Source organism: Punica granatum, chromosome 2 (assembly GCF_007655135.1).
Source record: "Punica granatum isolate Tunisia-2019 chromosome 2, ASM765513v2, whole genome shotgun sequence".
In the NCBI taxonomy this organism is placed as follows: Eukaryota; Viridiplantae; Streptophyta; class Magnoliopsida; order Myrtales; family Lythraceae; genus Punica; species Punica granatum.
The window spans coordinates 41,819,938-41,832,603 of NC_045128.1; the positions used below are offsets into that span (position 1 = coordinate 41,819,938).

The 12,666-nt window shown below is 37.5% G+C and overlaps 1 protein-coding gene and 1 pseudogene across 3 annotated transcripts; one reads left to right on the forward strand and one right to left on the reverse strand.

Moving 5' to 3' along the window:
- Positions 1 to 867: 867 nt before the first annotated feature.
- Positions 868 to 3,292, forward strand: LOC116194024 (annotated as a pseudogene).
- A 5,167-nt stretch (positions 3,293 to 8,459) lies between these two features.
- On the reverse strand, positions 8,460 to 12,277 carry LOC116196971 (BTB/POZ domain-containing protein At3g22104). Of its 3 annotated transcripts, none has more exons than XM_031526945.1 (3): positions 11,517 to 11,579; positions 9,412 to 10,518; positions 8,460 to 9,272 (listed from the first exon to the last, which is right to left on the reverse strand). In XM_031526945.1, the coding sequence occupies exons 1-3, from the start codon at positions 11,577 to 11,579 to the stop codon at positions 8,823 to 8,825; spliced, it is 1,620 nt and encodes a 539-aa protein (XP_031382805.1). In that variant the 3' UTR covers positions 8,460 to 8,822. The 3 variants fall into 3 exon arrangements, with proteins under 3 accessions (XP_031382805.1, XP_031382807.1, XP_031382806.1); XM_031526947.1 differs by lacking the exon at positions 11,517 to 11,579 and adding an exon at positions 12,074 to 12,277 and having other exon boundaries at positions 8,823 to 9,272; XM_031526946.1 differs by lacking the exon at positions 11,517 to 11,579 and adding an exon at positions 10,758 to 11,459 and having other exon boundaries at positions 8,823 to 9,272.
- Positions 12,278 to 12,666: the final 389 nt, after the last annotated feature.

Sequence of the window (12,666 nt, forward strand, 5' to 3'; positions counted from 1 at the left end):
TCCCAACTCTGCAACGATCTTACTACTTCCTCGGCGTTCGACCTTGCTAGGATTTCTTCAATCCTACTGCATGCACCAGGATGGAGATTAATTCCCACGGAGCAACGGACAGTAGATCGAAGAAGTGGGTCCACCCTTTACTAGAGAGTGCATGTGAAGTTTGCATGAAAATCATCGAAACTTCAGGGCCGACCATTTAAGTTATCATTGTTCCAATCTCGGATTTTAGGTTGCTTCTAGGAATGTGTGGACATCCTCCTGGACTTGGTCAATGTCTAGAAACATCCTAGGACTGTAAAAATTTATATATATTAATTTGGGCTCTTAGGAAGAGATTGCCTCCCTTGTAATGGGAAGAAAAAAGTTTGTATAGTTTAGTAGGGGAGCTTATGCAGTCATGGGAGGGACCAGTCCAAGGTTTTCAAATGCACGTAGTCGACAGCAAAATTCAACGCAATAGGTTGTACTTTGGCTCCAGTCGACTATATTCATTTTGCAGTCTACTATGTTCATTTTGGACCATATTGGATCGGACAGGATAAATTTCCATTTAGTAGATGTATAGACTTATTCTTTTTTTGATGGATTTGAACTTTTTTGGTGGATAGATGTATAAACATACTTTACTCCAACCGTATTTGACTTGCTCAAAATTTTCATAGTTTAGTTGTTGTGTGACTAATTATTTACTAGCCCATCAACAAAGGAGCTTGTCAAGCCTAAATGATATTCTAGGATCTTCCCCCTAACATAACAAAGACATTCTCGGCACTCGTTTCAGTTCTGGGTTCCTCATTATTGCTATCAATGTCGGATAGGATGACAAACAAGCCGTGAGGGCAAATGTGCTTGAACGTGAGGTCAGAGATGCTGTTGCTGATCGATGATGTCCAACGTTTAGGTTTGCAACACCGATTCGAGAAGGACATCAGGACAGCTCTCGATAGATATGTTTCTCTAGGAGGATGTATAGCAAATAAAGACGGGATTTTATTCACCACCAGCCTCGGCTTCAGGCTTATCAGGCAACATGGATTTGATGTCTCCCAAGGTAATTGAATTCATTTCCCCCAAGGTAAAAGATATTGGCGGACTCTTCCTGGTTTATTTAATACGAACCTTTATTTTGTCATGAATGTACAGATGTTTTCAACAATTTTATGGATCGCAGTAGAGGAAAATTCTTGGATAACCTGTTCAACTACATCAAAGGGATGCTAAGCTTGTACGAGGCTTCACATTTGGCATTTGAAGGAGAATAAGTCTTGGAAGAAGCAGGGGCATTTGCTACTGAACATCTGCAAGGCTCCAAATCCAATGATATCGGGAACAGCCTCTGAGACCAAGTGATTCGTTTGGTGGAAATACCTCTGCATCGCAGGATCCTCTGGCAGGAGGCTCGGTGGTGCATTGAAGCCTACAGTACGAGGAAAGATAAGAATCATGGGTTGCCGGAACTCGCTGTCCTAAATTTCAATGAAGTGCAATCGATACTCCAAAAGGATCTTCAACTCATGTCCAGGTTTAACCTGTTTCTCAGTCGTTTCTCCCAATCTACAAATCTCTCCGACCTCCAAAATTTTGAAATTTGAATCTTATCTCCTCTCAGTCTTATATTCCATCCTACTCGGTTTACCAACATGGCATAACCTAGTACAGCCCCCTTGACAGGACTGCCTTGAGGAGATTCCAGCTGGTACCAGGTTTAATAAAGACCAGTAGAACCAAATCCATCATATGTATTCAGTGTTATAGAATCCCTAAATGAAAACCTCAAACACGTACCAATCGGCAATTGCTTTTGATGGAGATTCATATGATGAAGCGTGTGACTAAATAAATTTTCACATGCATTACTGTGTATAGGTGGTGGAATGATAGTATCAGTCTAGCGAACAAGTAGGACTTTGCCAGGGACAGGCTAACGGAACGCTTCTTCTGGACGGTGGGGATGGCTTGCGACCCTCAGTACAGCGGCTGCCGGAGAGGTTTGACAAGGGTGACCTCTAATAACAACCATCAATGACGTCTACGATGTTTTTTAAAGTACTCTTGAAGAACTCGAGTTTTTTACTGATGCTGTTGAGAGGTAACAATTTTCCGATGATTCTAAGTTTAAAATGGAGGAAGCAATACAGGATATACAGTGTGTCGACGTATTAATCTTCATTGTTTCTTACAGGTGGGATGTTAATGCTGTGAGTAACCTTCCGCATTACATGAAGCTGTGCTTCCTCGCTCTGATCAACACAGTGCATGAGATGGCTTATGAAGCTCTGAAGGAGCATGGAGAAAACATAATCCCCTACCTAAAAAAAGCGGTAACTTAATGTGTCACAGAAACTCCCTAATAGTTTTCCTTAATGACCGAGAGTGTTACTGTCAAGTTAGTATCCAACATTTGGCAATGGCTCGTTAACATGTGCATTTTCCAACCTCAAATACAACTGCTTATATGAACTGTTTGTGTTATCAAAAAATGTCACTGCTGGAACCAAGAAAAGGTCGGCTGACATAATGAGAGAGGCTTATCATCCCAAATGTCGCAAGATCAAATCTTGTTTAGAGGCCTGGAATTGATTTGGCACAAGTAACATTGTTTCACTGGAACATTTAATCATGCGATCACCATGCTATAATGCAGTAAGCTCTGTGCTGACCTGATAATATTATGTACAGTGGGCTGATCTGTGCAAGACCTTCCTCCAAGAAGCAAAGTGGACTCACAACAAGATCACCCCAATGTTCGCTGAATACCTTGATAACGGATGGGTATCAGAGTCGGGAGTTCTCATCCTCATTCACGCCTACTTCTTGTGCAGCCCGAATATCACATACGAGGCGCTTGGTTCTTTAGAGAAATTCCATGATCTCTTGGTATGCATATTCGAGCAGAATCTGGCATTCTGTTTCAAAACAGTACCACTCCATGGGTTATATATCTGATTTCTGCTTTTCATTAGGTATTATATTAACAAGTATATTTATGAAAGTCGGAAGCTAGAAAAATCTTCCGAGATATCCTTAAACACAAATTCACTGCATCAGCAATTCTTGTGATTCAGGCTGAGTTAGAAAGGCGAGAGACAGCTAACTCTATCCTTTGTTATATGTCAGAAACAGGGGCTTCCAGGAACTTGCTCGCAATCACATTAATGAACTGATTGACTCGGCTTGGAAGAAGATGAACAGCTCCCTAGTTCATGGCTCAATATTTGGGAAACCCTTTGTAGAAACAGCTCCTAACTGCTCGAATTCCCCACTACACGTACCAGAATGGAGATTAGATTGATCACCCATTACCGACAAGGAAGTTTTTGAACACAGACAGATATTAACTCACATGAGCCTATATGCAAGAATTATAAGGAAGTCTTCTGGCCTAATAAACGTTGCGGCGTGGCACTTACTTCATCCAATCTACCAAACTTCTACAGTATATTTATATCCAAAACTAGGCTGTGCATCGTCGATTTGTGTAATAATATGAGTCAAATCTGTATATTCAATAATTTATAATGGCAATCGAGATTTTATCATGAATAAAATTTCTGCACGCTGCCGAAAATGTTCAGCTGAAATATCAGAAAGCATTTTCCCCCATAGTTTAGTTTCCAGGAAGCAAATGAAGCCTAATTAATAGCATAGGCACTTTGTACATAATTATGTTTACGGGCCAAACTCTCCAATTTTCCTAATACACGTACTGAATTATTCTCTATGCCAAAATTTAACATATACTAATTGTGAAGTAAAGCATATTATCTCGACAAAACCATGAAACGTAGCATCCAGGAATAAACGACGACTTTTCTTCCTCGAACATCTCAGGCTGGGATCCGATTTCTCACTGCATTCACTATATATCTTGATGAACTTTTCCTGGAAAACTCATCTCCTGCAAAGTGGTCAAAGTTTTTTCGCTTCAGCTTAAAGCTTCCCATACAAAAGGGCAGTTTGACACTAGCACAACGTAAACAACTTCGGAAATGTTGCCCCTCTATCATCGTACATATATGTGATATATAAATAATCTCGAGATGTTTCCTGTCAAAGTAGTATATAAATATTAATCGTGTTTCCTGATAATGTATACATGTCTGTAGACGAATCGTGCAAGTGAAGGGATGAGTGGCGTTTAAGGGAAGATTCTTTGTAGCGTACGTTTTTCTCTCCTCATAAAATAAATCTCAGTTCTCTCTTGGTTTCAGCAAAATCAGTCGTCGCTTCTTTAACCTTTCCTTCACTCTCAAACTTCCTCCATGCATTAATTATTGTTTACCGTTTTGTTTTGCTGCACACAGCTGAAGAATTCTCGATGGCGTGCCCAAGAAACGAAAACTCGATCGGGGTTGTACAAAAGACTCCCAGAGAAGCACAATGCTATTATTTGTTAAGTCTCCATCGACCATGATCCTCTTGAAACTGTATATTCAGCGGGAGCCGGTCTGTATGGATAATCAAATGGAGACTAATCTCCGTGCATTGAGGCAGATCTAATAGTTTGTAAGCTCGAATAATTGGGAGGCTCAGTTTCTAATTAAGCATGAAGTCGTGTGTAGTTGAGAGCAGTTCCACTTTGAAGCAGGGAAGGGGACGGACACGGAGCAGTTGGCACGGATATTCGTTATTAGTGATCAGTCATGTGATTGTGATGTGAGGCCATTTAATTAATTATTTCATTAAAAAAATGATAGTTAAGGCGGGAATGAATAGTTAGCTATAATTCCCACGAGGAATCCGAGGTTTCATTTGGCATTTGGAACACTAATTAGCAGATACAAGAACAAATTTCCCATGTTGAGATAATTAATTATTTTCATAGGTATAAATTACATCAACTTGCTGCATCTATTCGTGATTATAATTAACCGACCACTTCACCCGGCGTTGCACGGGATTATTATCCGACTATATATTTTATATTTAGATCATTAGATAATAATTTCTATTATTTTGTACATGAAATAAATTAATATTATGAATTAATTAATTTGGTGATTTAATTAATGTGATATGTTAGTAAATGTCAACCATGTAATAAATGAAAATGCTTTAATCAATGTCATGGGTATGTGAAAAGTCGGGCCATAAAGAGCTGAGGGTTCGAAGATTGAAGCAACGACGTTAATTCTCTTTCTCCGTTTTGCACTTATACATTACATAGATAGATTAGATTGAAATTTATGTAAATTCTAAGACTGGATCTTTTTTTCTCTTTTTGCCGGAATATTTGATATAGATAATTTGTAAATCGCAGAGTACATAATCAGTGTAAAGTTCATTATCTTTTGTAGATATTTTTTTCTTTTCGGTTGAATATCCACATAATTATATATATACAAGTTCGATTTAATTAAGCTGTCATTTATTCAAGACAAATAATCTTGTCTAGAAGAGCGAGCCAAGACGCAGACTATGCCTCCAGTTTCTACCCACTACATGATATATATATATATATATATTATTTTTTTGGTTATCATTTTCTCAACGGGCAGTTGGTTTATAAAATTTAGCGCATATCTATATATATATATATATATGAAAACGAAACACAAGTTGAATTCTCACGCCGTTATATCATCAAAAATAAGAAATAAAACTCTCTCTCTTTGTTACTCCATCACTTATGTATTAAGGAAAATTTTGTATTCTTCTATCAACGAAATACTCTCATATAAATTATCCTGAATGACTATATTCATGATATTTTCTTATTTAATTATATAGTAGATTATATGAGGCATATCCACGTATAGTTCAACGGAATATATATATATATATATATGCAGTAAAACATAAAGATTATATCCATACATAACCTAACATAAAATATACATGGCCAAATATATACTATATATAATGGAATATACCTAATAAATGGTTATAATATAGAAAAATATACATGTCGTTTATAATATAGATGTAGATAATGTTTACATGTATATAGATTATAATAAATATATTGTAATTTGCAGATACCATTTACAATATATATATATATACACACACATATATAGTGAGTGGATCTTTTAAAGAAGAATGACAATTTGGAGCGTGATCAAGTAAAGGTAACTCTGATCTCTTCTATTGAGTAAGGAGGTTTATACGCCGTCAACAAAGCCTTGGAGTATCACCCGATAAATGAAGAGGTAAATTAACACTTCTGCGGGTATTTTTACTGTTTGAATTCGCTTTGTTTTTATCATATCTTATATATGTAATTTTCCTACATATATGATTAGAAATTTTCCGCTACGATAAAAAAGTTAAAACTGCAACTGGCCTTACCCATAAAATACATATTGAGCTAGTACTCTTTGAGTATTATTTTTACTTAATTTTTTAAAATTAATTAGTGATTTATATTGATGATACAATTTTTAAAAGTTCATGTTAAAAATTGATATTTCGGGGATGTAAAGATATGTTCAGCCTTGAAGTATCATCCAATAAATGCTGAGGTAAATCAACACTTTAGCGGGTATTTTTACAGTTTGAATTTGCTTTATTTTCATTATATCTTATATAAATATTTTTCCTACATATATGATTAATAAACTTTGCACTAATGGAGACGATGAAAAAGTTAAAACTGCAGTTGGTCTTACCCACAAAATAGATATTGAGCTATTACTCTTTGAGTATTATTTTTACTTAATTTTTTAAAATTAATCAGTGATTTATATTCATGTTAAATTTTTTAAATTTCATGTTAAAAATTTATTTCAGGGATGTAAAAATATGTCCAACAAACTAATTTAGATAAATTATTATGTCCTTCGTAATTTTTATTTGAAGTTACCTCTTCATTAAAAAGCTATAAGTCAATACACTCTTTCAACTTCCACGGGCACCAAAGTGTACACCAATCTACAAATTCCGAAAACTGAACAACTATTGGAATGGTAATGTATTATATAGGAAACAAATAATTTTTATCATTGAGGATTTGTTCTCCAATTATTCTTTGATTTATTTTCGTTAATTATTTCCTTTCAATTGGATGGTGTAATTAGTAATATTATCAAAATATTAGTGTGCCCTATATATGATACCTCTCCCGTAATACGTCCATTAGACACACACACACACACACACACATATATATATATATATTGGCTAAATAACGAATTAGGGGGATGGATTTATAATAGGACTATATCATATTGCATCTTATAATATCACTTCCTGTATATTCAATTATTTCTTTTCCTTAATTATGTAATTTCATATAATATATTCATAATATATATTAGAAGATTTTCTAATATATAATATTCTAAATAAGTTGCCTAATAATATAACCATATCTATATATAACAACTATATATTTATTAAAAGGGATATATCTTTTACTTAATACATATTCCTTATTAGTTTCTCACACATTCCATATTATGACATTTTGTTTGGATATATAAATTCTTATATGTCTTTGATTTCTTAAACTCTTAAATATTGTTCTTAAGTTTTGTTTGCATGCTATCATTTATATTATTAGAATTTTTATTTATAGCCAATTTTTAATTTTTCTTCTTCAATATCAGTTATTACTCATATTATTCATTAGAAAAACATTAACAGAGTCTAAAGAAATTAGATAGGTAAGAAAGTAACTAATCTCATATATGATATGTGACATTTATAAATCTTTAAATTTAACAAAATCACTTTTTTTAGGAGAAAAGACTGAGAACCAAAGCAACGATAATTGATATTGAAGAAGAACAAATAATAAAAATCCATATATAAACTTAATTAGTTCAATATTCACGAAATAATATTTCAAAATAAAAATAATATATAATATATAATTAATCAACAAGAGCACTCTCGCAATGCACATGTTTTTATCTAGATTCTTTTAAATAAGGATTCTAGTATGAGTTTTGTGATACCTATTTGATATCCATGGTGCATATCGAAAAATTAAATTTCATTTTGACAAATAATAAAAAAGATAAAAACGATGAAGATATTTCCCGCGAGTGTGAACTTGCGAGATCTTCATTGCAAGTTTTGCTGGGTCAAAGTCAAAAAAGGGAAGTCCCCCTTCTTGTACTCAAATATTTACGGTGATTATAAGACTTTTTTTTTTTGGGTAAGGGATTATAAGGCATTATTAATCAGGCATGTCAACCACTAACTTGGCGTTAGTCCCTAATATTTTGCTAAACTATTTTAGATAAGATGCTGCTTTGTGCTCTCTGTAAGTACACCTTCTTCCTGTTTGACACTCGATATGATCCTCTGTCTAACCATTACTATAAACACCTTAATCACAAAAGCTAACGGTGCTTAATACATGTAACCCTCGTTCGTACTAACCAAATTCGGTTTCATTTGGGTGATAATAAAAGCGGGTCGTAATTGAACAAAGCAATCATAAGAAGAGAAGTCCGACAGCGAACATGTCAAATTGTAGGAGTTGCCTTGCTCCAACGTGAGAGTGAGAGTGACATGGAAAAGGACTAAACCTTAGAAAGCATTAACATTAACAAATGAAATGAATCCCTCAACACTTACTAATATATATATATATATATATATTACTTTTCCATAAGGAAAAAAAAAAAGTAAAGGTAAAACAACAAAAACAGACAATTCTCTCTTCCTCCCTGTGACTGTACAACCAAAGATCCCAAAGCTCAGCTAACCAAACAACTGAGCCCTCACCTCTACATGACTAATCCATGGAAAACAGATTAAATGAAAAAAAAAATGACACATTAATTCCTGTTTTACTTACAATATACCTCATTCATGAAGAAAGCATCCATAGAGATCGAAGCTCCCGAGAATTGCACAATCATTTCCGGTCATGAGCAGAGCTTTGGCAAGGATCTGGCACTACTGTGGCTCGGGGTTTTCGCCTTGAGAATCTTTGTCATCTGAGTCTGCATTTTCCAGCAGACTTTCTCCAACTCCATAACTCTCCACTGCATCCCCTGCAAGTGTGCTCTCAGCCGCTCGTTGTCAGCCATCGGATCCAGCTCCCCTGCATAGATCACAATCTGATCACCCTCCTCGTCTTTTACCTTGCCCTTGCTTAACGCACAAGGGGATTCACCGTTCGGGAGTTTAGGGTCCTTGGAGGCTTGTAGCAAGCTCTTGAGCTTGCATTGCTTCGTTCTCAAAGCCTGGATGGCAGTTTTAGATGGGAACTTCGTGTTCTGAGACAGGTGCTTGTGGGATTCGGGTGAGAGTTTGTCATAGTTCAAGGCGCTGCATAACCTCATCTTCTCCTCTTCTGACAATCCCGAATGCACCTGAGAAGTGACAAGTGTCAGCCGAATTAGTTAACCTAATATATAGAACTCCAAATGGTTGTTCCTTAGGCCAAGTGCCAACCATGAAAAAGTTCCATGTGTTATGGATATTTTGAAGATGTTAGATGGATTGTATTACCTCAAGATACATGTCCATGGCGCGGTAGATTTCGTCATACGAGTCCCTGGCAGAATCTGGAAGGGCTGAGACAAGAGCAATAAATTTCGACAGCTTCAAGCAAGGATCAGGTGCTACTTCCGCTATATACAGATCCAACAAGCCACCGACCTTCTTGAGTTGCTTAGACACCCGAAAACAAAGAAACGCCTTAATGAATCTCAAAACGAGATTGACATCATATAAGTAGTTTGTCCCGTAGGGAGATGGGACCAGCAAATTGTCCAAAGTTGCTTGATCCATCTGAGAACCTATCATGCTCTCCAACTTATTCCTGCTGCCCCTGCTCATGTTCAAACCCAATGCAACCCTCAGAATCCCAAACAAGCTCTTGCACGAAACAGAGCTTCGCTCAAGCATACAAAGCGCGTCAATCACAGCCTCGATGATTTTGCCTTTCTCCAGGGATGAAGACGCTACAGGGAGCTTAGACTTTTGGTAATAGAATAGGAATTTGCTAATGATCACATGATCGAGCTTATGCGAGATCATTGATCTGATCATCATTTCAAGCAAGCTCGGACTCACAAAGAGTAGATCCTCAAACCACCAGGTTGACCGGGAGAATAATCCATTCCTTAGGCTCTCAGTGCTTTTCGTATCGCACGAGAGGCGACATGCTGAACTGTTAGATGAAGAAATTGATGGGCTGGGGCTGGTCTCAGAGGCCAAGACAAGCCGTCTGATGAGCGAGTCCAAGCATTTCTCAATAACAGTTGAGACATTCGATTCTGGAAGCAGCTCTTGGCACTGCTTCAGGGCCACCAGAAGCTCGGGCCACATCCAGTACCTGATCTCATCCAGCAATTTCTGGGTTAGCTCCATTAAGTTCGTATCTGTTCCTGAGACAGAACTGGTCATCTCCATAAAATGTGCTGCAGCATGTAGGAGGGAAATGTTGTATGGAGTTATCTCCATCTGACGACTGCTGTAGCAGAACCTCGAAACAAGCTCGAAGCTCTCCGAACCCCCTGGAAAGTCGTGGAATATCACTTTGAGGTTATCAACAGCGCCAGCCGATTTCCCGAACAATTTTCTGAGTCTTCCGGAATACAAAGAAATGATTTTCTGCATCAACGAACAAAGAAACCAAGTCTGATCATTGAAAAATAAATTGTATAGAGATCAATGCACGCGATACACATTGCACGTAGGAGTATATTGGAACAAGAGGAGATACATTCCACTGCTTAAGCACTAACTAACAGAACACCGAGTGAAAAGATTTGAGATGAAAGAATTTTATCGAACTTTGTGAAGGAGAGGCCACAAAAGATGAAATTAAAGCGAGGATTCTTCACCGGTACCCTGCAAAAGGGTGGTGAGAGGTCGTTATTGACAATGAATGCCGTTGTCTGAGACACTCAAGAACCTTGTCAACAGCACCTCCCATTAAACAAGGGTGATAACAGTGGCAAAAACTCTTAGGCACGCATTTTCTCCCCACAGAGCACCCCAGTAGGCGTAAAACACCGATCACTCATTATTAACAAGCAGATAAGGATGTAACTGGAGCTTTCTCTCGGTAAGTGCGGTTAACCATCCTCATTACGTTGGAATGGGAACGAAATACAGTTCCATGACATTATAGCCTATTAAGTCCTATTCCCTTGTTATTCCCTAATAAATTTCCCCGTGAAAGCAATACAGGCTACACATTGCAGTACCCATCTGATGAAGGACTGAATGAAGCAAACAGAGGCTATGAAGCATTAAATACACATAACTACGGCAATGAATGAGATAGGGGAAAGAGACATAAAGGCCAGAGGGTGAGCTCCACAGAACGTGCATCTCGTGATGGAGAGCGACCAAATTAGAGAAAGGAGTAAGGAAGGTTAATGGGGCCTCTGCCCACAGGCCCTCCAAATATAGGTGCAAGCTTTAATGGCGGGCGGTTGTGGCCCATCCCGGAAATTTTCTCACCAAAAAACAAGATTTAGCCCAGAAAAAATTATAAGAAAAATGAAGCGATAAACGATGTGACGCTCGAAAGTTTTCACCTTTGGGAGGAGAAAAAAGCACAAAAATTGAAACTTTGAACGGGGAATGCAAGAGCAAAGCACCTTGTCGACCAAGAAAGTCTCTTCGCCGTTGACGTCCACTTGAAGGTCACAGCAAGCTTCCATTTTCTTTTTTTTGCAGAAGGGCCACAAATTTAAGGTGGAGTGGAGGGGGTGAGACTAGAAATTTGTGAAATTAGAAGACCAACTTGAGACAGAGACGTGAGGAGGAGACCAAATGGGAGGAAGTGGGGAGCAGCATGGATGGAAAGACAGAAGAGCTAGCAGAGCCCAGCCCCGAGCCGTGTTCTGAGAAGGAGGAAGAAGACAAATGCAAAAGTCGTGACTTTGGGTTTCTGCAGCAAAAAGGGGTGGTTGTATTATTGTAATTTGTAATTACATGCCACAGCCGCTGCAACAACAAAGAAGGCCCTCAGCTCAGCTCCACTGAGTTTGCAGAGAAAGAGAGGCAGGGACAGACGCAGAGAGAGAGAGAGAGAGAGAGAGAGAGAGAGGGAGGGAGGGATCGAGTGAGAGAGACAAGTCTCAAAAAGAGGCAGGGAGAAGAAGCAACAAGATGAGTAAAGACAGAATTGGAATATAATAAGCAGGGACTATACACTGTATTATCGCAGTACACAGCAGCACCAGAGAAGAACAGAGGGTGGGAAGGAGGGAGAGGAAGGAAGGTCGTGAGCGACCTGCCTAGTTTCCTGTGTCTGACATGCCCTGCAATTTGGAGAAAAAAAACTATATATATGTATATATTTTATACGTATATCAGCATCTTTGTTTTTCTTTTTCTTTTTCTTTTTTTTAAATATCTCAGCTTTTAAGGAGGGGAAAATGGTGTTGAAAGGAAGAGAGGTGTAATAGAAAAAGAACGGGGGATCGGGATTGGTATATATCTTGCTGGGAAGGGAAAAATCTCCATATCTTTTCTAACAAGCATGGCTCTCAAAACATAAAACACGTATTTTTCCATAATTCATTGAATGTCCCTCCGAAGTTGAACTATATGTTACAATAGGGAAGACAGGTCAAATCGCTATTTTCAGCTATCGTGACCTTGCTAATTAATCCTTTTGTTAGAATAAATTTAATCTGACAAATTTATAACAGCAAAGTTTATTTTTTCCCTAAACAAGGATTATATTTTTCCTTTTTCTGATTTAAAAAAAAAAATCTCTCCTTCGGGAGTCATTATGTAGAT